Genomic DNA, 26,109 nt, shown 5'->3' with positions numbered 1-26,109 from the left:
GCAGCAGTTGCAGCCCTTCAAAGACTGAAGTCTCCAGCTTTATTTTCAGCCCACACATCCGGCCAATCTCTAAACACCAGAACAGAACGGCTTAGAAGCATCATCTCGACCAGGTTTGCCAAAATGTGACCACTTGCATAAGAGAGCGAGATGTAGAAATATTTTTACTTTGTTTTAAATCCACCATCCGAGTCATGTCAAACTACATCGGATGTGTCAAATGCACTTTCATATAGACCTGACGGAGCGCAGTGAGTGTGACGCAGAATTTCCTCTGATGAAAAATAAAAAAAAGAGACCTCGTTAAATGGAGATGCACACAGCTGCAACTATAATGGAAACATTCTCAACATGCTTATATGATGCATAATCCGCCTACACAAATCTACTTGCATAACTCAAACAGACTGAGTCGCTCTTCCCTGAAAGGCTAAAAAGAAATCACAGGAACGACGAAGACGGTACAAGCCGTCTTTGCATCTGTGCAACTACAAATGTGTAGAAAGAAAGAGCAGAGGTGTGGCGACTCATTTAGTCATAGTGCACATCTTGATTACAACATAAGCAAACACAAAAAGATCGTAAGAATTTGTTTTAATTTACTCTCACTACAACTGAAACCAATAACTGCACGAACTGTTTATTTACCACATCCCCGTCTATAAACGGTGCCAGTTGTCACACTTTAAAGTTTTAAAAGTTACCTTCAACTGGCCCACCTACAATCTAAAAATAGGTACTCCAACAAAAGCTTGACTTTGTTACAGGATCTTCACTCACCAAATTAACCAAACTGAAAATCCCAGTTCCTAAATAAAACGATCATGTGCCTAAGGAATCATTTTTGGAATAAAGCCCTTCATTTTCAATGTCGGCTTCTCAGTACCCGTTGCGGCAGGCATCGATCCACTCCTTCATGACGGCGTGGTACGTGTCCAGGTCAATGGAGACGTCTTTGTGTTCTGGATCCAGCATGTTGCAAAGGTCCTCTAGTCCGCTGTCTTCTGAGCTGCGACTGGTGGTGTGCCGCAGGTAGTCCACAATGTGAGACACGAACACTTTACCTGAAAGATGACGGCGACACAGACACTCAGGAACACCATCATCTCACCGCCCCGGAGACTTTTATCCCATTGGAACTGTGATGGTTAGTATAGCACAAACGCACTTACTTGGTTCAGTTATAGGTGAAGTAACCAAAAGTCTAAATTATGACTAACTTGTTTCTCCGTACTTCTTTAAAGATGGACCCATAACATACCCCATACCTCTGCTGCACAAGATGCTTCACTGCAGAGAAGCTTTGAAAATATTGAAAGAACTCTCAACCGATGAGAAAACTTAACAAATAAAAGAGATTGTGTTGCCAAAGCTCAGCGGCACAAAACAATGCCGATACTGAGTGAATTACTTCTGCCTTCGACACAGAAAAACACACAACAGTATACTCAATGACAAGTTAGAATTAGCAATTAGGCTGCCGCATTTAGCTCGCTGGAAGACTGAAATGCTGGAGCCAACGACGCATGGCCGTGTGCGTTTGTGCGAGCGTACCTCGGCGCTGGGTGTCGCAGGCATGGAAGATGGTATCGAGCAGATTCTCCTCACAGATTAGGCTGATCTCTGCCATATTCTCCTTCCTGCTTTCAGACGTCATTGAGGATCCTGAGCATGAACATGCAACATGAACACAAACCAAACAAAGTGTATTGAGTTGCGCAGTAAAACGAGCACATGATGCATTTTCAGACAAGACGCATTAACTACTGTCACAGTGCGATGACTAGACTCTCGCCGTTACAAAGTTACATGAATGAGTTAGTTTGAGGCTACAACTAGAAACTGGCTACTGGGCCATCATTAACCCTCGTTTCTTTCACACACAATGACTTCAGTTATTTTAAGCTGGGAGACAACCTGGTCACATGTTCCAATATATGATTATGGAACTGAAATAATAGACTATAGAGTCCTGAAGCCCTTTGGAAATTGCTGGCCTTGGCTGCTTGGTGATGCAGCCTTACTGGACTCCATGACTTTTCTGTTTGGATGAGAAACCTTCTCTGCACCAAATCACAAATAAGTCTTAACCCAAAGTCAACTGACAAGCTTCTCAACCTCATCTCACTTTCCTCATCAGTGGATGGAGTTTGCTCGGCAAACAGAAAATCTCCATCTGCTGATGACGACCACTACATGTGGCTGAAAGCTCTGGGGGAAAAAAAAAGCTTGTGAATTCACATTTTTATCTTTGTGTTCGCTGCAAGTACGCGGCTACAACAGCAGCCGCTCCTACCTACCTCGATCTCCCATGGACAGTCTTTTCACGACCAGAGCTGGGTAGGACAGCTCACACTCCGCCGAGTTCCCCGTGTCTGCTGAGCAGAAGTTGAGGTTGTAGGAGAGGGTGCTGTGGTTTGGGGAGAACGTACGACTCAGAGGCGGGCTCCTGCTCGGCCTCTCGCTCGGCACCGACTGTGGTCCTCGCGTGACCGTAAAGTAAGAGGAGTCCTTGGACGGGCCCGATGGTGTCGAGCAATACCTCTGCCATGTCTTGACTTGGCTTACATCGCTCCCATCAGCACTTCTCCTCTCGCCTGGAGTGCTAGTGATGGTGTACGTGACGTTCGTTGGCGTGGAGGAGTTGCATGCTGGGGTGGAGGGAGGGCCAGGGGGAACCATGCTGCTCCTCTGGGAAGCTGCAGTGCCCATCCCTCTCCCGTTCCCCCTCTCGTCTCTGTGGAGGCTCCCTTTCTTCAGGATGGTTTCCAGGTTGTGCCGGAGGCCACTCTGCGGGCTGTCGTAATTGCTGGACGAGAGCTTTGGAATCTGAAACGGTGAATTGGGCTCGCGGTCACCGCGCCACTGAATAGTCTGCAGCTTGCGGCAGATGCTGTCCACGGGGTTGTGGCGTCGATTGGACTGGGGTGTGTAATAGTCCATGCTGCTGGCGGCAGGGCTGCAGAGCTGGCTTCCCAGCTGGAGGCTGAAGTCTGAGGAGAGAAACAGAGAAAAAATGTTTTGTGTAACTGCATTCAAAGTTGGTTAAATTGAGACAAAGGAATATAGAAATATGAAAATAGAAACCTCCACGGTTATTTAGTTGGTAGATGAACACCACTTCTCCTGCACTGGATAACTGGCACATTCAGACTAAACAGCTTTCACTGTTTGGATTAACTCCAAGAAAATGAGCAGGTAAAGCTGCAATGGTGGAACAAGATATATGTCCGCTTACAGAGAATATTTGAGACCAATATGGAGTAGCCCAATATGAACAATGAGTGGGATGAATGGGGAATCCAATTTTAACCACACACACACTGTTCAATGAAGGCACAAAATGATGATAGGAATCACTGTCCATGCATACGGTTTTAATCCCGCGTCTTCTTAGCGTGAAAAAATGAAAGCACATGTGATCAAAATCAAAGCATCACCTAAAGCACCAGGTGCGCAGACGAGGTAATTAATACAAGAGTTCGCTTTTAAACTTCAAACACTCGTATTTCAGAAAATATATTTAAATTTCTAATACAACTCCTCAGCTTTAGAAATAAAATGTAAACTTGATATTACAATTCATTTCATGAGTGTATTTATTTCAGGTTAAGCTACCCTTTGAGAAAGAAACAAGCATTAAAAGCTTTAACGTTAGAAGCCAACACTAAAAGTGTGGACAGCTAACAATACAGGATTTGTATTTAATTGGTCAGCGACTCGAGCACAAACGTATCTCCGTACAAGCACAATGCAGCCGAACACCAAGTCTAAAACAAACAAATGACGTGCTACTTCCTCAGATAGCATTTAGCAGGCATAATACAGTGGTTGTTTTACCTCTCAAAGCTTGTGGGAGCAAATATCCACGTCGAAATGTTTGGCTAACGGTAGAGACGCGCGCAGGTATGTTTGAAACACGCCGCTCGAGACAGAAAGAGTTAACGGAAAACCTGGTGGGTGTTATAAATATAAGCCAACAGCGCCTCCCTGCGGCTTGAAGGGAACACTGCACCCAATGCAACAGGCTGCGGGTGAACTTCATATTTGTTGGTATTATAAGTTTTCATACTCCAGTCAATTAAGTCGTTTGTGCCCATTGTCAGTCCCCCCTTTTAGTGTCTCAACTACAACTAGCCGACTTCCTACCACACACACACACACACACACACACACACACACACACACACACACACACACACACACACACACACACACACACACACACACACACAGAAAGTTCCACATTGCAGTGGAATCTATAAAAAACATGACAAAAAAAAGCAACAAAACTGAAATATGACAGCGCATTTCCCTTTTTGCTTTTAAACGAAAAAGGGGAAAACCATGGTATTTCCGTAATTTCATTTTTTCGACTGAACAATAAAACAGATTATCAAAACGTACACGGAGCATTTCCGTATTTTCGACTGAACGGTAACTATCTACACGGACCTATTAGACAGGGATAATAACATTGAACCGCTTCGGAGCAGTTCAGTGTCACCATGCCAGGGGTGCTGCAATATGAATTGGGGGTAATTGGCACGCTTGTTGTCGTGACATCACGGTAATGGGACTGGTTTCAACCTGAGCTAAACTGTAAGCGGTTTAGCAGGGAAGACGTGAAGGTGCACGGTATAACTTTCAACCCCTGTGTCAGACGTCTCTCCTGGTCCGAAGGTAATTTATGCAACAATGTCGACTCCTAGATTACGCGTGAGTGAGTGTTGGTGGATACATATTGGTGACGCAGGTTGTGCTTTAATCTGGCGGTGTGTGTCGGTACATATCGTGTTAATAATTGATGTTACAGCTGCCAAATTACAGATGTTTTCGGACACCTAACGTTAAAGCTCCTATGTGGACGATTGTCATGCAGTGTCACCACTTAGCCGATATGTAATGTCTTATTTTTTTCTTTCTTTTCATGAAAACAGCATTTCCACCATCTCAATGGCCGACGGCAGCGTTCCAAGCTTTAAGGTATTGAAATAAGTTATTCAACTGGATGTTTGGTTTGTAGAACACATGGTGTGCTGAACTTCAATCGGTGTTAGTTCAGCCTGATGTCTGAATGGCGTTGTGATTTAAGAGCACATACCCCCAGTAGCTGCTCCAGCTGCAGCATCTTGATGATTCCTTGGCTTCCTGACACCTAAAAAACCTCCCTGTCACTCCTCATAGAAGATACTCCAGCGCTGCTTCTTACCCTCATGGTGCCAGGAGCAGCACTGAAAGGCCTCGAGAGCCACAGTCGTTTGCATTACTCTGACCTCTTTCACACGTGTTGTACTGTGGTCGCCCGCCACTTTCCTGTACTGTAATCTGGGATTATGGGGCAAACAACTATCTGCACCAGGAGAGAGGGGATAAAGAGCCAGTCTAATCCCAACCAAGTGGAACAGAGAAAGAATCTGACTCTTTAGAGGCAGGATCAGAATATTCTGTGTAGCCGAACAGCAGGAGGAGGACGCCACTTGTTCTTGATAGATATGACGCGTAATATTTCTCAACCTGCTGTTACTGCAGCGCCACGAAGGTAGCATGGGGACAAATAAGTGACGCTAGAGTCTGGGCTGAGATCCAAGCTCCCTCAATGCTAATTCGATGCTATTCTATTCTGTATCTTTGGCCTTTGACTTCTAAAAGGGGGAGTTGAGAAAGACAGCTTCACTGCAGATCTAAAGAAAGTAGCACTCTGTTTCTCCTGACAGCTCCTTTCTGTTTGTCTTTGTCTCAGTCGCGTGACTGTGTGGATGGTCTGGTGTCAGGTCACTGGACTGTGGGTCATGTTGCTGGCAGCGGTCTCTGAAGTAGCCAGTCAGACAGCGACCCCTGCTGGCCAAACACAGATTGCAAAACAATCTGAATAACAGGCAACAAGTTGATTCCCCCCCCCCCCCCCCCCCCCCCCCCCTTATCTTTTGCATTGCGAGCACACTAAATGAATTTAAAAAGGGTCGATTTTTTTATTTGGATGGATGCTGCCACAGTAAAGGTACCGGTACTGTGTCTGTCTTTCCAGAATGTTTCATGTCCACCTTTTCCTTTAACGTCACCATTTTCTCTGCTGTCCTTGTGCTGTGACCAGGCAGCTGACCTGGTTATCGAGCTGTCCTCCACTCCAAAGGCCAAACAGGACGAGGTCGCCTTCGGGACCGTCTTCACTGACCACATGCTGACCGTAGAGTGGAGTGCGAGTGAGGGCTGGCAGGCTCCGCTCATCAAGCCCTTTGGGAACCTGTCACTGCACCCGGCCTGTTCGTCACTACACTACGGCATACAGGCAGGAAAGCATTCAGACGAACCTTTTATACCTATTCGATTTCATATGTCCTCTCCTGCTGCTTTCTGTCAGGAGGCTGACTTGACTGGTCATACTGCTTTTAGGTGCCTGGGTTGGATGTATGAGGAACTCAGTGTATCTAAAACCTTGGCTACGGCCCTGATCTCTACCCTCTTCTCTTCTCGCCAGCTGTTTGAAGGGTTGAAGGCGTTCCGCGGGGACGACAACCAACTGCGCCTCTTCAGACCGATGCTCAACATGAGCCGCATGTCCAACAGTGCTAAGAGAGTGTGCCTTCCAGTAAGATGGATGTGAAGAATGTGTAGTTCTCTCGCTCCACCTCCTCTCTGCTCATCTCTCTCTCTCTCTCTCTGTCCAACTCCCCCCCTCCTCCAGGCCTTTGATCAGTCAGAGTTTCTGGAGTGCATCAGGCGACTGGTAGAGATCGACCAGGACTGGGTTCCTCACTCAGACTCAGCCAGTCTGTACATCAGACCGACATTTGTTGGCAGTGAGGTAAGAGGAATAGCGAGTGGTTGCAGTATATGTGGAGACAGGCGGTTATGTTCTTTTTAATTAAATTACATTTAATATTCATTGCTATGTGTTTACGTGCCCACGGCAGCAATCTCTGGGTCTAAAGAAGCCTGCCAATGCCTTGCTGTATGTGATCGTGTGTCGAGTGGGCTCTCACTTCAACAGTGAGGCAGAAAGTCTGTCCCTGTGGGCCGACCCAAAGTACACACGGGCCTGGAAAGGAGGGACCGGAAACTACAAGATGGGAGGGTGGGTAGGCGCTTACTGCATTCATGTTTTAGTTTTTATTCACTGATAATCAATCATTGCACTGAATTGTGCTATTGCTATCGCGCTTTTGACAGTTCCGCCATCCAAAACAACATGACATATTCTTCTGTTAGCACAGTCTTTCACTGAATTCAAACAAATAAAACATTGGAAAAAACATGCAACCGTTTTTTTTTTTGGGGGGGTTTTCCGCAGAAACTACGGGTGTTCTTTGTTCGCCCAGTGTGAAGCAGAGGATCATGGGTGCCAGCAGGTGCTGTGGCTGTACGGGGAGGACCACCAGATCACCGAGATAGGCACCATGAACATCTTCCTGCACTGGATCAATGAGGATGGAGGTCAGTTGCACGACCAGAAGCCGCACTTGGCCGATCACAAGCTGTTGTGTTTTGCTGTAGGCGAAAGGGGTCAAAGGGGTTAATGGTTCAACTTCCACATGCACCACGGATGCAAATAATATTCACTCTCATGGTAAGGTTATGAACAGCAATGTGCTTTGGATACAAAACGTTTTACAGATCAGATTGACGGAACAATATCACTGTAACATAATTGCATACAGCATCTCCAGGAATAGCGGTAGGTTTTTTTTTCAGTCGTTTTACTTTGTTCTATTTCTTCCTTTATTATTTTACAGAGGAGGAACTTGCAACTCCACCTCTGGATGGCATCATACTCCCAGGTGTAACCCGACAGAGCATCCTGGAACTGACCAGGAAATGGGTGAGAGAGAGCGACCAAAACAACCATAAAGGTCAACGTGCATGGATGAATATTCCAACATAGTCATCGCATTTCCTCTGGTCCCTCTGTGCCCAGGGGGAGTTTAAGGTGACGGAGCGCTACCTGACCATGAGCCAGCTGTGCTCTGCTCTGAAGCAGCTGCGGGTCAAAGGGGTATTTGGCACCGGTACTGCCTGCCTGATCTGTCCCATTGGACACATTGTTTACCAGGGAGAGGTAAGAGCGAGAGAGCGGCAGACAAACTGATTGTATTTAATACAGTTTAATACAGTTTAATACATATTTAATTCAATTGGAACACATTTTCCTCCAACAATACATTTTTTGTCATGTAGCCTAATCTCAATATGAACACAGCCATGGACACTAATGGAAATGAACTGCAGAGTGTACTCGATATCGTTTATATGTGTATTATTATGTATGCTTTGAAAGGAATTGTTTGAAATTTTCAAAAGTGCTTTTATTAGCTTTCTTGTACCACACTCAGAGAGGTAGGCTGTATCTCTCCGGTAGATATTAAGTTACAGACTACAACCTGATTAGCTTAGCTTAGCAAAATAAAACTTGGAAACAGTTAGCCTAGCTCCGTTCAAATGTAAAAATAAATGCATTTGTTCCATGGATACAGGATTACAGGTTTTCTAGTAACCTCATAGTGACGACCAGACTAAAGGAAGTGACTGCCCCCTGGCCTCGAAAGTAAAGTATGAAACTATTAAAAACAGCGAATTTACATTTGTACGCTTCCTTTTTTGTCGGAATAAACAAAAGAGATGTAATGTGTTGCACGCTTTAGAGGCGCTGGTAGGCAGACTTTATTACCTTCGGATAGAACCAGGCTAGCTGTTTGCCCTTGTTTTTATGCTAAGCTAAGCTAAAAGGCTGCAGCTAAAACCTCAGTCTTAAACGTTACGTCTTCCCACTTTGCCCTCTCAAAGTTGGACTTTACGTCTAGAGCCTCCTTTTATTTCACTTCAATTGTAAAAATAAGTTCTGCTTTCTTTAATCGATAACATTTTTCATATTAAAAAGAGATTTTACTTTATTACAAAGTACTGCATGCGAATAGTTTAAAACTTTTTACGAGCTTAGTGCTTTGCAGACTGAGGCTGTGGGTCTCTTGTGACCACATGGACAGTTTCATCTTCAGAAAGTCCTTTGGCTTCTTGCTTAATACCATAATATGTTTACTTTATATCCTCCATGTTCTCATGATTTATATTGCAACAAGTCCATTCTCTTTGTTTTTGTGTGTCTTAGAACTTGCACATCCCCTGTCAGGATAAAAAACCACAGTTGGCTTCACGGATAGCAAAGGAACTTAAGGATATAAAGGTTGGTAGATGCACAGACACACCAAAGCATGCTCGCATACACATATACACACACACACACACACACACACACACACACACTCATCCTACAGATGTTTCTCCCCCTCGCAGTAACAGCTGGTTGAACATCTGTGTTCTTTACACTCCTGTCACCCTCAGGACTCTATTTCCATGTATTAATAGGCAACTTGAATTCAGTATTCAGTGATATGATTGTAGGAGATGGAAGTGCAAGTGACAGCAGCTTTCGTGACAATGCCCAGAACATTTATACTCACATCTCTCACTCACATTACACTCACATCTCTGCCCAATAATTAAAAAAAGAAAGTGAAATGAATAGAAATGTTTACTCACTAAATTGAAAATATGGTCGAAGAAAGGCACGACCCAACAAAAGCAAATATTCCCTCCAAATATGAACTTATCTTGCGTCTCCATAATTGTATTACTGGACTGCTGTCTGAGTGGTTATTATGTAACGCAATGAGATCAAAGTATTAAGCCCCATTGGTCCTCATTGTATATCCACTTCCTGCAATTATCACATTAGGTAGTGAGTAATGACTTGGTAATATACATAGCCGACAAACACGGCACCTCTACAGCGGTTAGCAGCGCTACAGGTTTAAAGAGATTCATAATGCTCCTTGCTGAAGGCTCAGTTTGTGTTAATGAGCGTGTTATGTATCGTTATTGCGCTGTGTAATGAGCCTATTATTAGTAGGGGTGTGATGAGCTTGAATGTGATCCTTATTTCCTCACTTGTACTTGGAAAGGTTGAGATCTCCATCAGACTGAGAAGGTCTCGGCACAGCGTACACCGCATCTTTCCCCCTGTCCAGTCAGGGGTCAGAACTGCAGAACTTTTACTTGTAATGGAGTATTTTTCCATCGTTGCATTGGTGCTTCTACTCACGAAAAGGATCTGAATGCTTCTTCTGCCAGCGCTTAGAATGCATGACTGAACTGAACACAGTCAAGCTGAATGAACGAGTTCGACTTTTGAATTTCTGATTTACCGGCGTTTTCATAAATCTTTCATAATTAAACGTCAGTGTGCCCTTGCCTAGTTGTTTCTATTGACAAACGGATGATGAGTCATAGACTTTGACTGGATTCTCACTGGTGGCGCTGCAGACTCACACGTAATGACACGAGCAGATTGTGTTTCTTTGGGTTTCACTTTTTGAATCTTCCTAATCTCCTGAATGTCCTCGAAACACTTTGATCAGTTGACGCGTCTTATCTCTTCAACTCGGGACTTTTGTCTCCCTTTCTCTTGCTCTGTTTACTTTCTGTGCTGCGTCTGTGTTTTTGTTGTTTTGTGTTTCTGGTCAGCCGATTAGCATATCTGCTCTCTGCATCAGCCTCGTGTGCATGCGTGATGTGTGTTCTCAATGTGTTAACCGCGTCTTTACATCCGATAACATCTTCCCTAAGTCGACAGTGCTTCAGAGAGGGGGAGAAGGGAGGAGAGAGAGAGAGAGAGAGAGACGGTTGTCGGCCTAATGGTGGCGCGTGGAGAGTTGGAGATAGGGGCAAGACAAACTCCTGAATTCTCTCATTAAGCTCGCTGTAATTGCACAAACCCAATTATTGCCTCAGCCTTTGTGATCTTCAAAGCCAAAATGCTGCAAATGAAGCCTCGAACAAGTGGGAGAGGAAGAGGAGGAGGAGGAAGAGTTGTGGAGCGGGGGGGGGGGGGGGGTGAAGCTTAATGAACAATAAAATCGACAAAACGCTGGAAAACGCTGCGCTCCTTCCGCAGCGCTGGTAAATCTGTTGACATTTCATTTGGAGGGAAGCAGTGCGGTGTTATTTCCCCCCCCCCCCCCCACACACACACACACACACACACACACACACACACACACACACACACACACGCGCGCTCCTCCTCCCGCCCCTCTTGAAGACAACATTGTGCCACAAACAAACGAGTGGTCTGAGGCAGCAGATGAAAGATGGGTTTACTAAGTCGCCCTGCTGTTCCTCTTTCAAGTTAATTAGAAATCACATTCTTTTGTTTCCCCTTCGCAGGCGCTTATTTACTTTCTCACTTCGACCATTAGAGCAAATTTGCAACATGAGACACAAATAATTGGATTTGCCTCTGCGGCTGTCACGGATTGGGGAACATTTTGTTTTGATATTATTCTTTTTTTTTTTTTAAATTCTACTTCCTTTTGCTCTGTTGTGTTGTGTTCCGTCGGTGGCTGAGTTTGCAGATTTGCTCACGGATATTTGATTTCACTTTTTGATTTGTGTTTTGCTCGCAATTAAGCGAGAGAAGTTTCGTGCTCCGCGACGTGAGATGTTTGTCGGGGCCCCCCGGAGGACTCTCCTGTGACCCTTTCATCACCTTTGTTCCCTCACAGTATGGACGCACGGCCAGCGACTGGACTTTCCTGGTGTAGCGGTGAAGAGGAGGCGCGAAACACACACGATTAGTGTGTGTATGAGAAGGTCAGACCATCATGCAACATGGAAAGGCTGCTGTGCACTCGCGTCACTAAGGAAACAACATGTAACAATGCAATATGTGTAGTTATGCTGCAATATGCTGGCTCTGCGGCGAGTGTGTCACACCACTTTGCCCCCTTTTAAGCTTAGATTAATGACAAGCACACAACTGTCCAACATAATTAACAAAAGTAGGCTAATGCCTCATGCAATAGTGCACAATAACTTACAGTAGCTTTTTCCTGCTGCTTTCCAATCAACATCCAGGATACAGCTGTGGCTGGAACTAAACACCAACAAGAGAAAACACATGTGAGATGTTACAGTTACACAGGATTTCACATCACTTGTGCAAGAGTTACAAAGCATCTACAAGAGGACTTTTACTAATTTAACTAATTCACTAATCTTCTTGTGGGTCTGGTGTGAAAACATTGTGCTGTCTCAAAGTTTTACAATGAGCTTCAGTTTAGAAAGGCAGTGCAAAGACAGTGAAATGTTCCTTTTAATTATCAGTTTGCACGATTATATTGTTTCAGAGTTCATGTTTCTAAATTGTAGGCACAAAAGCATTTTAAATATTTAGATTCTGCAGCCAGGGCCACTGCAAACATCACCTTTTGGCAAGAGGATCAGACAAATGTAACGGAAAACTGTAAGTAACATAAAACTTACCCCGTGGAACTATTTATTCAGTCAGTGATAGTACTGGACAAATAGTATTCATCAGTCTTTCATAAAAGACATCGTGTGTGAAATGGCCCAGAGTTTGTGTGAATGCAGGTGATGGATTACAGATCAGTGGTGTCTCGTACTGTAAATGCAACACAAGGGTTGTTCCATATTAATACTGTCAGGCTTTATGGTGATTATCATTGTCGAATGTATTTTGCCCTGTTAGTTTAAATACGATGTTAAAAAGAGAGATATTACTCTGTGACTGTTTGTACTCTGTGATGTAGGTGTATTGTGGGAAGGAAGGGCGTGGTTGGGATGGTGGTTGGGATGACCTTCCTTCGTGGTACTTTGTGTTTGTTTAGGCAATGAATATTGTTCTGCTTTCCCAAAATAAAACAATTGATCACAAAAAAACCATGTCAAAGATTGTAAATAGAATAATAATTGTATCTAAAATAGGGTATTTCCAACTCAGGAACCTTCCCAGAGGACCAAGAACCTTTTTTCGGAACTAAACTTGCATTTGGACCAGAGGGACCCGGGTCTACGTTTAGCTCCTGCACGATAGTTCCAGGTGCAATAAAAGTCCCCACTCAAAGAGGTGTGCTTTCCAAAGGGACGGGACCTTTAAGGGTGAGCCAGGCTCTGCAGAGCATCTCCACAATCCTAAATGATGCTGAGGAGTGCAAGTGTTTTCCTGCCACCCTACACACACACACTCTAGAGAACCTGGAACAGAACCAAAGCCATCAGCATAATGGAGTCATAACAGAGAGCCATCAAACCGGAGAGCCCTTGGCTGTTTTGCTCTGCACACGCATGTGCACACACACACGCACACACACATGCGACATAATTCAAGATACACTGTACTAGTGTGAAAATGAAAACTCAGGACGCTGTGTCCACTCCTAAATGTATGCCTCATTAACTGAGGTCCTGTCTGTGTTTCTGCCTCTGTGCGTTCAATGGATGTCCATATGTGTGTGATGTGTGTGTGTGTGTGTGTGTGTGTGTGTGTGTGTGTGTGTGTGTGTGTGTGTGTACAAGGGGGTGCCCAGCTTTGTGCTGGATGATTTTTGGCTCTTTGTGAAGACAGCTCATTTTGGCACGAGCTCTTTTCTTGTGTGCAGTGGCACAGCTGGTGTACTCACCGCACACACACACACACACACACACACACACACACACACATATAGTACACGCGCAAAACACATAGGCCTACTTCAAAATGCCAAACACCATCCAGCCCGCTTAATCTAGGCCACTGGTAAAAGTACAGCATGTATCATCACCTCTGGATTCCTTTCCTTTCTTCCGATTGCTTTTCCTTGCAATGAAATGCCCACAATGGTTTGTTTAATGATCATCAGCTACAAATCAACCTCTGCGCGCCATCATTCGCCCACAGGGATCATCAAAATGACGTCTAATCTAATGTAAATGACATCGAGACAGGTGAGGACACGTGGCATGATTCTTTAAGGGCTTGTTGAACGCTCTACTAAAACCATTCCAGGAGCACTAAACAGCAAATATGATTTACTTAGCGGTGTCGGTAGCTGTTGCCAATGCTGGAAGAGCAACTTTTTTCCACAGGATAGTTACGGGCATTCAAAGATTCAACACGTTCACTCTGCACCCCTTGGATTCTCTATCAGGTGTGTAAATGTCTGGCCATTGCGTCAGAAAGTAGGGGTCAAGAAATCTGGTGACTAGAGAGCGAGCAGCTGTACATATTCAGAGCAACTATGTTCTTCAGCCTTTGTTAAACAACAAGCCAACACAACTTTCTCGCCAGCCTTAGCTCGCGTGCTGAGGGAAGTACACTGCCTCCAGATTCGTGCTGCCCACGAAATGACGTCACTGTCCTTCCAAACAGAAAATGGGTCTGTTGTTCACCCCCATAAATACAAGATATTGGCTTGCATTCAACTCACCAGATTTACCGAATAAACTGGTAACTCGTTTTAATAGGGCTATGGAGAACAGCCAACCTTTGTACCAACATAAAACTGCTTTTTTCATCTGATTACGGGACAGTACCTTCACACAATGTATCAAGAGAAACACATTTATTGCCCCCCCCCCCCCCTTAATCCTGATTTCACATGGACGGTTTGATCTCATGGGCCCAGTATTACTGAATCTGTCTTAACGTGGTGATTTAAAGCCTTTATAATGTGCACTGTATGTCTCGTGGTTGTTTTCTTTGTTCCATCTCTCATACATACACATCCAATCATATATATAAATGTATATCAGTTGAATTCATTAAGCTGTATTGGCCTAATAGTCCAGCATACATTGCCAGAGTATATCTCTCCCTGCATCTCTCTCAGCTCGTGGTATTCTTCCCTCCAGCTCCTCCATCTCTTTTAGTCTTTTCTCTCCCTCACAGAAAGCAGGGACCCCGGCGGGCCGCTCCCATTCAGCCAGAGGACGCCGATGATGTTTTAATTGTCACTTCTTGTTAAGGCGGCCTTGACATTCACGCGGGGACAGAGGGGAGGCAGTCGGCGTAATCAGAGGAAATGGAGAGAAAGAGAGAGAGGGGAGGAGAGAGAGAGAGAGAGAGAGAGAGATGGCACCCGTTCAGCTACTAAGAGTGGTGTTTGGCTCTGAGCAGTGTGCCTCCTTCCCTCTCTTCCCTCGCTCTCACCCCGCCGGGGCATGATCTGATTTGACAAGCGCAACGCTGTCATCTTGAGTTTGTCCAATTTGAAATTCTAATTAATGAACTCGGCGCCACTTTGTGTTTTTGTCGTTGTTGTTGTGCTCTCCCTCCTCTCCTCCTTCCTTCCCAGGCCAGTTTGTCTTCTATTTGTCTTTTCTTTACCCTTCCCTCGGTCCTCAAGTCTTCTTCGGAGGCGGTGTGACTGCAGAGGCCGCTCACACCATAACAGATGATATCAGTGGCTCTGCGTCACCCAATTAGAATCAAACTGTGTTTTTGTGTGTTCTGTGAGTGTAGTGCATTTATATGTGTGTGTGTGTGTCTACGTGTTCTGTTTCTATCAGAATCCCTAACGAGGAGGCAGAGAGGGGAGCGATAGCCGCTGATGCTGAAGGGCAGAGGAGTGGTCAGTCTCTCTTTCCAGAACTTCACACGTTTACTGAATACACTCACGCATACGCACGCTGCATTTCAGCGCAAGAAATCAACACGTGTCCAGAAAGTTTGTCACTCAGAAACTCAAGTCGAGTCTGGAAACAACTCACAAGGAACACGCAGGCATAAGACCAGGACAACCCAGGGATCCACGGTACCATGTATGTCAATACAAAGGGAGAGGAATCAAAAGAAAAAGTGTCTCGGGAAGGTGTTGGGCCACCACTCGCCTCCAAAACCAACCCTGTGTCCTAGAAATGAATGAGGACATGTTTTTTCATACGCATCCTCTGCAAAATGTTCTCACTCAACGTGTCTGCAAAACATTCACTGACAAGATTGCACAATTGTTCATCATATTATATCCATTATATACATTTCCCTCATTTAGTGTTGTGATGGCATCATTTTAATTCTCCTCACACAATTCATCGACTCCCTCGCAGGCTGCGTGTGCGCGTGTTGTGTCTCCCCCTCCTTCCTCCTTCCTTTACTTTGCCAGAGGAACCTTTTTGGGGTCAAGCCGTCTCCTACGCTGCACAACCCCCGTTCAGCTGAAATCAAAGGGGAGTCAGGTCTTTCTTCATCAGCAGGTGGTGCTAGCAGCCTACAAACCATAGAGCTCAACCAAGCTCTGCTTTAGGAATAGGGTGGGTGGGTGGGGGTGTGGGGGGGGGGGGGGGCAGGGAGATAGAAAGAGAGAAAAAGAGGAGAGGGAGTTTTTGGAGGCCTGCCAATCATGATGAAAAACCACTGCAGAACTAATCTATTTCCACGCCCGTCCTAATCCACCAGCACAACGGTGGCATCATTTAATCACAAAATCATCACCACCATCACCGCCATCACCATCATCCTCTTCCTCCCCCTCCCCCCCCCCCCCTCAGCTGCATTAATGGAAAATGTATTTTTTTTTGTAAATAAGAGCTTGTGATTAAGAGTAGATTAGTGCGCGCGCCTTCAGACGGACAGACAGACCGTGATGGGTTTTGTTAACACGAGAGTAACACTGGGTGTCAGTTGTGTGTGTCTGACTCTACATCAACGTTATCCCTCTGCCGCTCATGTTATCGCTCTTGGCTTAGAGTTTCAGGGGACTTTTTAACAGCAGCGCTGCTTAAGAGCTTAGAGTAAATGGATGGATGGATGGATAGATGGACGGATGAAGATCAGGCGTACACACACGCACAGAGAGATCAGTGTCACTCACGCGGCTTCAGAGCCAAAGCCCGATTTGCTTTGTGGTAAAAGCTGTTTTATTTCTCGTCAGTGTTGTAATGGAGACGCTCCGCTGTCACGCGGCACTTGAAGTCTCATTTTGTACCGAGGGCGAGAAAAATCTGCCGTTTTGCTGCTTCGGTATTCACCTCAGTCTGTACTAATTGCATCTGATTTTATTTGACATCATCTTTCTGGTTGTTGTGGTTGAGCGCAGTAAAGCAAAGGAGTTAAAGATGTGACATGCACATTTATTATATATATTTGGATCATGGTTTTTGTCTTTGTTGTTTGTTTTCTTCACCTTTTACCTCTTCCAAACCCTAGAAGGTCAGTTAGCACATTTTAGGGACTGTATGCAAATTATTAGAGGGTGTAGGAAACAGAGAGATTTTTTATTTATTCATTCTTTGCTGAAGGGAAGAGGAGTAAAATAAAGAGTGGCTAAAATTGACAGGAGATAGGATGCATCCTTTTGTTATGTTTGACATTATTTGGGGAAATTGCTGATTTATATGTCCATGTGAAAATGATGTACCTTTAACATATTAAAAGCACAGCATATGTTTTTCTTTCTGCACCTTTGTGGAAAGGGTGATGCAATTTTTCTCTGAGTCAAGGATCCAAAGTAAAGGCTCTTTAAAAAGTGTAACATCATTTTCCGCCCTGATCGTTTTCATACAGTCTCATACTTGATCAAGATGAATGCCTTCTTCTTTTTCGTGCCATCAAGCGACCGAGCAGATCTTTCAAATAAAATTAGACGAGATGACTCACAACATAAGATGCAGAGTGGAGGCTGCCAATCTTCTTGCCAACGCTGTTTGTTCATGATCATTCTAACAATGTCTGAAAATTGAAATGGAAATGATTTTATTTTGAGATAAACAAAGCACGGTTCGTATTAAAACCTCTCCGTGCTTTCGCTTTCAGTCCCTGTGGGTGAAGCATGTACTTTATTCGCAGGTGGGCACATTTTGTCTCGGAATGCAGGACACCTACTTATTATTCAGTGGTGTGCTGAATATTCCAGTGTGTGTGTGCGTGTGTGTGTGTGTGTGTGTATCAAAAGGAGACGTCGGTCCTGACGGTGAGTAATGTTCTCCAGGCCTGGCGGCTGGCAATGCTCTGTCTCCCTGCAGGTGGGAGTGAGTCACACACACACACACACACACTCTAACACGCACAAGCAGTGCCACCCGTTTCATGCTGACCACCTCGTTGTGCCAGCCCAGCGACCATGGCGGCCAACTGGCCAATGAACAACTGTCTGTCTGTCTGTCTGTCTGCAGAGCAACAGCACATACCACCACAGCAGCTAGAGTGAGGTTCTCTCTCTCTGATTCTCTCTCTCTCTCGCTCTCTCTCTAATACACACACACACACACACACATAGTCATTCTCTCTCATTACTCACACAAGTCTGACACATCCCTGTCAAATGCCAACTCACATTAAGGTGGAGAGAAGGTACCTTTCTCTTCTGTGTTTATTCGGTGTTCCCTTCTTTATATTTGTTTCTTCTCGAAAGTCAAATCCAAGCTGCTCTACTGTACAAGTTTTAAACGCAAATGGCATTAAATCAAGGCATTATTGCAAAAGAAAGAATAACATACATATCCCGTTGTGGCTTCTACAGTCGCAAACAGTGCAGTTACATGTGTACTTTTAGGATTTTTAATTGATCAGTGAGTCCTATTCCTTGAAGTAGTTTATTGTCATTCTTCTACTCATTGCAAAGGGGTATTGCTTTGATGAGAATGATTTGTCGATGCACTGAATATGGGTTATTCATAGGAATATAGAGACCTGGCTGCAAAATACATCAATGCATTTTACATACTACTCTTGACATCAGTGACGACCTCATTTCCCCTCGTTGCTCTTTCTCTCTCCATCGTTTAGTTTTCTCTTATTACTATATGTTTTCATATTTCATGAAATGCTTTTGTCTGTGTGTTGTAGGTTTTTGCTGGCCTATACAACGTGGCCTTATGTCTGGATGCAGTCCAAATGTCCTTCAGGATGTTGGTTAAAACCAAAGTCTTAGGTTGACTGTAACACTGTCTGATTGTCCCGTACTGACTTCCACTTTAACTGTACAGGCCTCACAAATCATCCACATCATAACACTTAACTGATGGGTCTATCCATCAACTGCAAGTCCTGCATTCACAAAGAACTGTGCAAATGTGTGTGTGTGTGTGTGTGTGTGTGTGTGTGTGTGTGTGTGTGTGTGTGTGTGTGTGTGTGTGTGTGTGTGTTGGATTGACTGCTGTGTGTGTGTGACACCCTTTTCCATCATTTGCTAATCAGATATCATAATTTGCTCCAGCAGATTATTGAAATATGTCTGCCGGTATTTGTATCACTCCAAATTGAGTAAGTGACGATGTGACAGGCATGGATAACCCACCAGACGTGGCTCTGTGTGTGTGTGTGTGTGTGTGTGTGTGTGTGTGTGTGTGTGTGTGTGTGTGTGTGTGTTTGTGTGGCTCTGTGTGTGTGTGTAAGTGTCCTTTAATGATGTTCTGTGGAATCGGCGATGTATGGTTGCCTCTGAGCGCAGATAAAAGTAGTTAAACACAGTAATTGCCATTTACTCTCAGCATTTACTCCCATGGGAGAGCACAGCGCTCAGTGGGTACCACACACACACACACACACACACACATGCACATAAACACACACTCTTGTATTAGAGTATTTTTAATTTTCAGCAGCATGTCTTCTGTCCTGGTTCTGTAAGGGTTTGTCCTGAACGTATATATGCCGCTGCCACACCACTGCGTGTGTGTCCGTGTCCACAGTTGAGGTCTCGCAACCATCATCAATATTACACTCTGCCCCGGGGCAGCTGAAGGTTTCTGCTTTGCTTTACTCCTCGCTCTCTTTTCTCCCTCTACCACCTCCAAATAAGGGTGGAGGTTTATTCTCAGTTGTTTTTCCACAAATCAGGGTTTTTTTCGATTTTAATATCAAGCCTGTTTGTTGACTTTTGCTGCATGTTAAAGACAGCTCTGACTCAGAACATTCCTCTGTTTGTGTGTGTGTATGAGCGAGAGAGAGAGAAAGAGAGAGGTGTGTTTCCTGATGTATAAATTAAGAGCACATAACTTCTCCAGGTCACTGAAACAACAGAGCCTTCACCCGCCTGCCAAGTATGAATGTGGGGTGCAGAGAGGGACATAAATGACCCATTGTGTCTGATTGTGTGTGTATGTGTGTGTGTGTGTGTGTGTTAGCCTGTTAACCTGTGGTCATTTACATGTGTCAATACAAATGTGTGTGTGCAGGGTGTATGTGTTTCTGCATGTGTTTGAGCATGTGTTTTTATAAAGCGTGTGTGTGTGTGTGGTGGGCCTGACTGGGTTTCTCAGTATGTGTGATTAGGTGATCGCTGCTTTATATTCCCCACAGAGGAATAAAGAGAGTATTTCCCCTGAAAAAACAACGGTGCACAAAGGGTCCTTTGACAAGGCAGTGTGTGTGTGTGTGTGTGTGTGTGTGTGTGTGGGTGTGTGTTCGAGCAGAGTGGGGGGGAGGTTGGCGTTGCTGGTCTTGGACCCTCTGAACTCCCCTCAGCTGTGACCCACTGCTTGCGAGGCTTGACAATGACTCGTATGTGTACGCAAAGACAAGATTACTCGGGTGCGGCGCAGCTCTATTCTCACACCGGCGGACATTTTAATTCGCTCAGTCAGCTTCTTCCTACATTTCCCAGAATCCCCTTTAAAAAAACAAAGAACGGACTAGGAATGTTCAGAACTTTCAGCTGTGACTTTCTCCCCGTGGTTTGAGAAGCCAACAACAATGATGATAAACCACTAGAAAGAAAGGCAGAACATGACTCACATGCCATAACTTGTGTTTTACCATATAAGGCTACTGTATATGGAGTGTATTTGGTAATTGTATGCGTTCTAATCGAGGGGTGACAAGCTATTCTGTCTATTTCGAAAATAGAAATCGCACATGATTTCATCGAAAGCCCAGACATCTCAGCATGCAGTTGTGGATCTGTAAGGAGCTGGAGACCGTGGAAAAAGTCACAAAACTCCACGCAAAAAAATGTAACCTGTGATGCATTATTGTCTACATTTGATTTGTATGTGTGCAGTTTGGAACACGCCTTCATGAGTATCCAAAACTACGCACAGATCGGTGTGGATATGCGTATTTCAGGTTTACACACACACACACACACACACACACACACGCACATTTAGGAGCATTTCGAGATTGATTTTAACTCCCTCTTTTCCTGCAGAGGTTCTCAGATATTGTCAATATAATCCCTTTTCAGGACGACCCTGACCATGACCATGTCAAAATGATAGTAACGCTACTGTCTCACTCCAACATGTATTGACAAGCTGGCTGCCCTGTTTATCAGGTGTCAGAAATCGGACTCCAAATCAACGGGAGTGCAGCTCTTCTTCACTGGGACTGTGCTTTGTCGAGCAACTTCAATCTGTTGTCTCATTTGTTGGAGATGTTGTCCTCCTCTTCGCTGAGACACCATGGCAATTACAGTAACGGGCATATTTCTACATCCCAATCTCGACTAATGCAGGCTTAAACATTGCATGGATGAGATCTCGTTCTCACGAGACACACGGAAGTGTTCTTTCTCTCCTTTCATCCTTTCTCTCTCTCTCTGCCTCCCTCACATCGCTGTCAAGGTATAATGCCATGTTGCACCAGTGTCACCAAGTGTTAATACCATAGCTGTCATCACAAAGTCCCCGCGTCTCCTGCCCCGGCCCCTCTCAGCACCCTTTATTCATCTATATCTCCTTTCACATCAAAGTTTACCGCACCTCCATCCCTCCCCCTTCGAGAAAGACAACGATTAGTAAAAAGGTAGGCAGACCGACTGACAAACAGACAAATATTATAGATGGATGCTTTCCATTTCCCCCCGGCGATCAACGCTTTACCGCACACAGGCAGGCACACAGGGGGATTATTTGGGAAAATTCCAGGGCATTTGTTCCAGAGTGGCACCGCGGGCCTCCGAAACACCGGCGATTCAGCTAATGTCACTGTGTGAAAGCATCAATCTATCCACAAAACCCTACTTTGTAGGTCAAAAGGCTTTCAGCGTCGCAGCAAAAGACGGAGGGGGGGAAAAAACAAAACAACAACGGCGCCACATTTCACCAGTGTGAGAGAAAGAGGCCTCGAGTGAGACTGAAAGGAGAAAATTGTTACCATTACCTCGGAAAGGCAAAGAAAGTACAGCACAGAAGAAAGAGAAAACTCTCCATGAGAAGGAATAATCAAGATGGTTATCTTTCTGCCAGATGCCGCTGCTCCCTTGCATTATCAAAATTGATCGTGCCTATAATTTAACAGGGGTAGATACTGGGAAATAAATAGGTACACATCAAACACTGATATTGTTGCAGTTCAGTGGCTTTTTTTCTTCTTCTTTTTTGTGCTGTAGAGCGATGCCATTCCTGCAGACATGCATATTGACCTCCTTCACATGTAGTCTTCGCAATGCTGTACAGACCATGGTTGTATTTAAAAACGTGCCTTTTGAGCTGCGAAACACCAAGTCAATACCACAGAGTCCTGTTCCTGTTGATATGACTGGTGTGTTAAATTGCAAACATGTAAGCTATTGGCTATCTGCAGCAGGAAGTCCCATGCAGACACTTCCCTTTGGTCCCCGGGAACAATGGCCATTGTCGCCGCAGTCCGCACCACTCCGATACGCCGTGACCTCACCTTCGCGTCTCAGCTGACAATAAATCCTCCACCTTTAAAAAGGAACAAGCGACGATAGATTAACAAGGTGACGGCGCCAAAAGCACAAGAACAACAGCTACGGGGTTAAAAATGGTCAAACGCGTAAGATGGAGGCATAAACCGCAAACAGGATGAATTGCACGGTCGCTTGTTCTCACATTCTATTTTGTGATGTTTTTGTTTTTCTAAAATGTTACAATTGTTCATGTTGTTTCCAACTTGGCTGCAAACGCCCGGCGCCAAACGAGGCAGACCAGACAATGGAGTCAGTGGAGCTCGCAAGCGCTGAGCTGAGATCTTTCCAACAACTTGTACATCTAGCAGGAGCTTCAAAAGTATCTTCTCCTGCTGCCCCACATCGCTGCCTCTAAGAGGGAGAAGTCACACACAGTCTTTCACACCGTGTCACACTGGTTGCAGACACCATGCCGCCGTGCAATTGACCAGTTTATTTAAGCTGACAGACATGATGCTGCTGATTGCTGGTTGATGGGATTACGGGCCGTGACAGCGAGGCACTGGCCGTACTATGTGGAGCATCTAACAGACAAACTTGACATAAAATAGTTCCGGCATGAAAGTACTCACAACGAGGTCTGTGGATCATCTTGAGCAACTTGGTCATGCTTTCTTGGAAAGAGACGTGGCTGTTGAGTTTGTCGAATTAATTAGTTTGGTGCTTGGAAAAGCCGAGTGCCATATAGTTCCAATATACTGCCGGAGGTCTTGGATAAAGTTTGTTTCTTCAAGAACACCAGCATGCACATGGAGCCTGTTTCGCCAAATTGAAGTATCTCACAGCTGGGATGCCTCGCTCAGTCAGCATTGCAGCCCAAGCTGTAGTAGGAGGTGAGAATGTCAAGCTTGAAAAGCAAAAGTAGTCAGGATGGCATTGTTGGCCGAAAAATGAGGGTCATGGGTCAAATTGACCTGGAGAACTGGAGAGCTGCTGAAACCAGCTGGAAACAAACCTCAGTTGTACGGAATATGATCGTGATGAAGTGAGTTCACGTGGAGCTTGCATACGTGTAGCCACACAGGAAAGAATGAACCAGACGTAACACATTCACTCCCCCAGACAATCCAGGGATTCAAACTCCTGTGCTGCAGCATGTAAGAAATTTGAGCAAAAAACTGTAGTTAGTAGATATAATAAAAGTGTTTAATAATTAAGAATTAAGAATTCATAATTAGTCATAATCATAAGGGTTTTGGGAATGCTTAATTAAGATAAACATAAAGTGTTGTAAGATTAGTAGCTAATAAGACATGAAGCTTCTGCCAAGGTTGCAGAAGTCTAGCTTATATACTGAAGGACTATCATAGAAGGGAGTAAGTCATAACTGACAGGATTTGAATGTGTTAGCTGCTCAGGGAGAGAGAGATGTGAGATAGGTGTTTACAGAAGTGCGTAGGGAAATTGGCCAATAGCAATTGAGATAGACGGAAGGGGCGGAGTCGCGAACGAATATGTGGGCGGAGTTAGAAGTCTTTTTTCTGCCTTTTTACTAGCATGCGGTTTCCTGCGACGGCTGTCTCATGGGACCAGAGGTAGTTTTTTTCCAAAATGGGTTTATATTGTAATATTTCATAGGAGTATGTACTCCAATGTTTAACTGTAATCGTACTTGCATCAGTGGAATTAAATTCCTTATAATTGTAAACCAGTCTTGGTAGATTTCTTGTTGGAGCGTGTCGACTGTACAAAGCAGCGGACACACGTGCTCCGGCCTCCTTCTCTGGGGTGTGAGTCGCATCCTCCACAAGCATGAAATAGAAAGCAAAATCTTTTTTAAATTTTTTATATCTCCATAACATATTGAGAGAGAGAGAGAGAAAGAAGGAGCATTGTGTTCATCAATCAGCTGATGACAGAGCTCCGGTGGCCTTCATAGCAGTGGGAAATAATGGAACTCAACCAAGCTCCCTTACCTTATGTTTAGCGGGATCCTCAAGGGTGTTAGAAAAAGGGTTCCAACATTCAACAGTGCTTTTTTTCACTGTGACACAGTGGGCGTGTGTGGACATGTGTGTGTGTGTGTGTGTGTGTGTGTGTTTCAGCATCCCTCCGTCCCCATCTGTACAGAGCAGATGCCGTCAGGATGCTTCTGGGGATTAAACGCCTCTCTCACACACAATCTGCCTCCCCACCACCCATCCACATCTTCTTCACCTTTCCACCTCCCTCCATTTCTCCCTCTCATTCTCTCTCTGTCTCTCATTATCTCATCGCACCGACTCTCTCATCTGTCTCCATCTTTTTACATCTTTTCAAAATCGCAAATTCACAATTGTTGTGCGCCACCACATTCGCTCGATGTCGGGAAACCAATGCGGCCCGCAAGCCGTGTAGTGTGCACAAGGTGTGTGTTTGAATGTGGACCGAGTCAGTCCAACTGGACTCTGCTACATGGGTTACTGTGGACCATGTGGACTGTGGCGCTGACTGAATTTGCACGACTCCATATTTCTGTGTCAACAACGGGTTAAATGACTGATGTGTCATGTGAAAGATGGAGCGTTGCTGTTTGTAATTCACGGCCCTCGTGGACACTTGTTCCAGACTCAGCAGCAGGCAGTAAGAAGGCGCTGATAAGCTTGGTGTACCTGCCTCACACCAAATGGCAGACAGATGAAGTTAGCGGCTAGCTAGCATTTAGCTGCTAAAGAGCGGGATACAGCACGCGGGAGCTGGTGGAGAGCAAAACAGCTCTAGAAGGATTGCGTATCGTGGCTTACGTACATTGTCGGGTGGACTCAAAAGGAATGCTTGTATAGTTCTCCATGTCCACTTGGTGTTGGCTTAATACGGCGATATGTCGATGTTGTGGTTGCAGCTTGTTCTGCTGCCCCCAAGTGGACAAAAATAGATCAATGCTGCTTCAAAGTTAAAACCTGCCATGTCTACTTTTGTTTTGCGCGATCGTGCAGAGAATGTCTGAGTCGACGTGGAGTTCATAAGCACTTTATCAAATCTGGATCCAGAATCAAATCTGCTTTTCAAAGAATCCTTTCAAATCCTCTCAGTACGACAAAATGCAACAGAAGTAATTGGCAACTAAAACTCAATACACATTTGTGTACAATGTCAATACATTGAAATATCCAGTTGTTTTTTAATATACTGCATTACATATTTGCTATTTAGCTATTTCAAAAAAGGCTATTTTACAAACCCAACAGAAATATAACAAGTGTTACATTTTTCTGGGCTCAGCAAAATGTTCTCACTGTCTTCACCCTTTCAAATATCCCTCGCAGTCTCTGGATCCAACAGCGGCTCTACAAATGTTTGCCATCCGAGCCTCCTCGTATACGGGCGATTAAATACAACCAGAATAAACACACTTAATGTGAAGATTTGAAAGGTTTGAAAGTCTGGACATGACTTGTTTTTTTTTTAACGTGTGAACACATGATGTTTGTGAGGGAAACTGCGTGACAAAAAAAAGAAGAAGAAGTAAATCTTGTTCATGTGTGTGTGTGTGAACATGGCTGGAGGGGTGAGTGAGTTTTATCCTACTGTCAGAGAGAATGTGTCAGATTTCGACTCCTTTGTTCCTTGTCGCCGAGCCTTGTCGTTACGTCTGTCCGTGTGTGTGTGTGTGTGTGTGTGTGTGTGTGTCTGCCATCCCTGTCGGCTTTAGTTATTAGTCACTGGCTCTGTCGAGAGCCGCCTTTTCCCCCCCCCCCCTCCA

The 26,109-nt window shown here is 44.8% G+C and overlaps 2 protein-coding genes across 2 annotated transcripts in view; one reads left to right on the top strand and one right to left on the bottom strand.

Moving 5' to 3' along the window:
• lrmp (lymphoid-restricted membrane protein) overlaps positions 1-2,943 on the bottom strand; it is a gene marked incomplete at its 5' end in the record, with an annotated part of 28,177 nt that extends 25,234 nt beyond the window's left edge. Inside the window, 3 exons of the mRNA XM_079294891.1 lie at positions 887-1,064; positions 1,555-1,665; positions 2,301-2,943. Of these exons, the coding sequence (XP_079151017.1) occupies positions 887-1,064; positions 1,555-1,665; positions 2,301-2,943 (932 nt within the window). The remainder of the gene's footprint in view (positions 1-886; positions 1,065-1,554; positions 1,666-2,300) is intronic.
• A 1,663-nt stretch (positions 2,944-4,606) lies between these two features.
• On the top strand, positions 4,607-11,664 carry bcat1 (branched chain amino-acid transaminase 1, cytosolic). The gene is made up of 11 exons (XM_079294206.1): positions 4,607-4,683; positions 4,941-4,986; positions 6,095-6,289; positions 6,479-6,589; positions 6,686-6,805; positions 6,915-7,075; positions 7,292-7,434; positions 7,734-7,819; positions 7,916-8,056; positions 9,104-9,178; positions 11,559-11,664. Exons 2-11 carry the CDS (start codon positions 4,957-4,959, stop codon positions 11,595-11,597), a joined length of 1,101 nt encoding a protein of 366 aa, XP_079150332.1. The 5' UTR covers positions 4,607-4,683; positions 4,941-4,956; the 3' UTR covers positions 11,598-11,664.
• The last annotated feature ends 14,445 nt before the right edge of the window (positions 11,665-26,109 follow it).

The sequence above is a fragment of the Melanostigma gelatinosum genome (genome assembly GCF_949748355.1).
Source record: "Melanostigma gelatinosum genome assembly, chromosome: 22".
NCBI classification, from domain to species: domain Eukaryota; kingdom Metazoa; phylum Chordata; class Actinopteri; order Perciformes; family Zoarcidae; genus Melanostigma; species Melanostigma gelatinosum.
This window is presented reverse-complemented; position numbering and strand designations above follow the sequence as displayed.

Coding starts and splice junctions, on each gene's coding strand:
- bcat1 (XM_079294206.1), top strand. CDS start 4,957: ATGGCCGACGGCAGCGTTCCAAGCTTTAAG. Junction 6,290..6,478: donor CACTACACTACGGCATACAG/GCAGGAAAGCAT, acceptor TCTTCTCGCCAG/CTGTTTGAAGGGTTGAAGGC. Junction 7,820..7,915: donor TGGAACTGACCAGGAAATGG/GTGAGAGAGAGC, acceptor CTCTGTGCCCAG/GGGGAGTTTAAGGTGACGGA.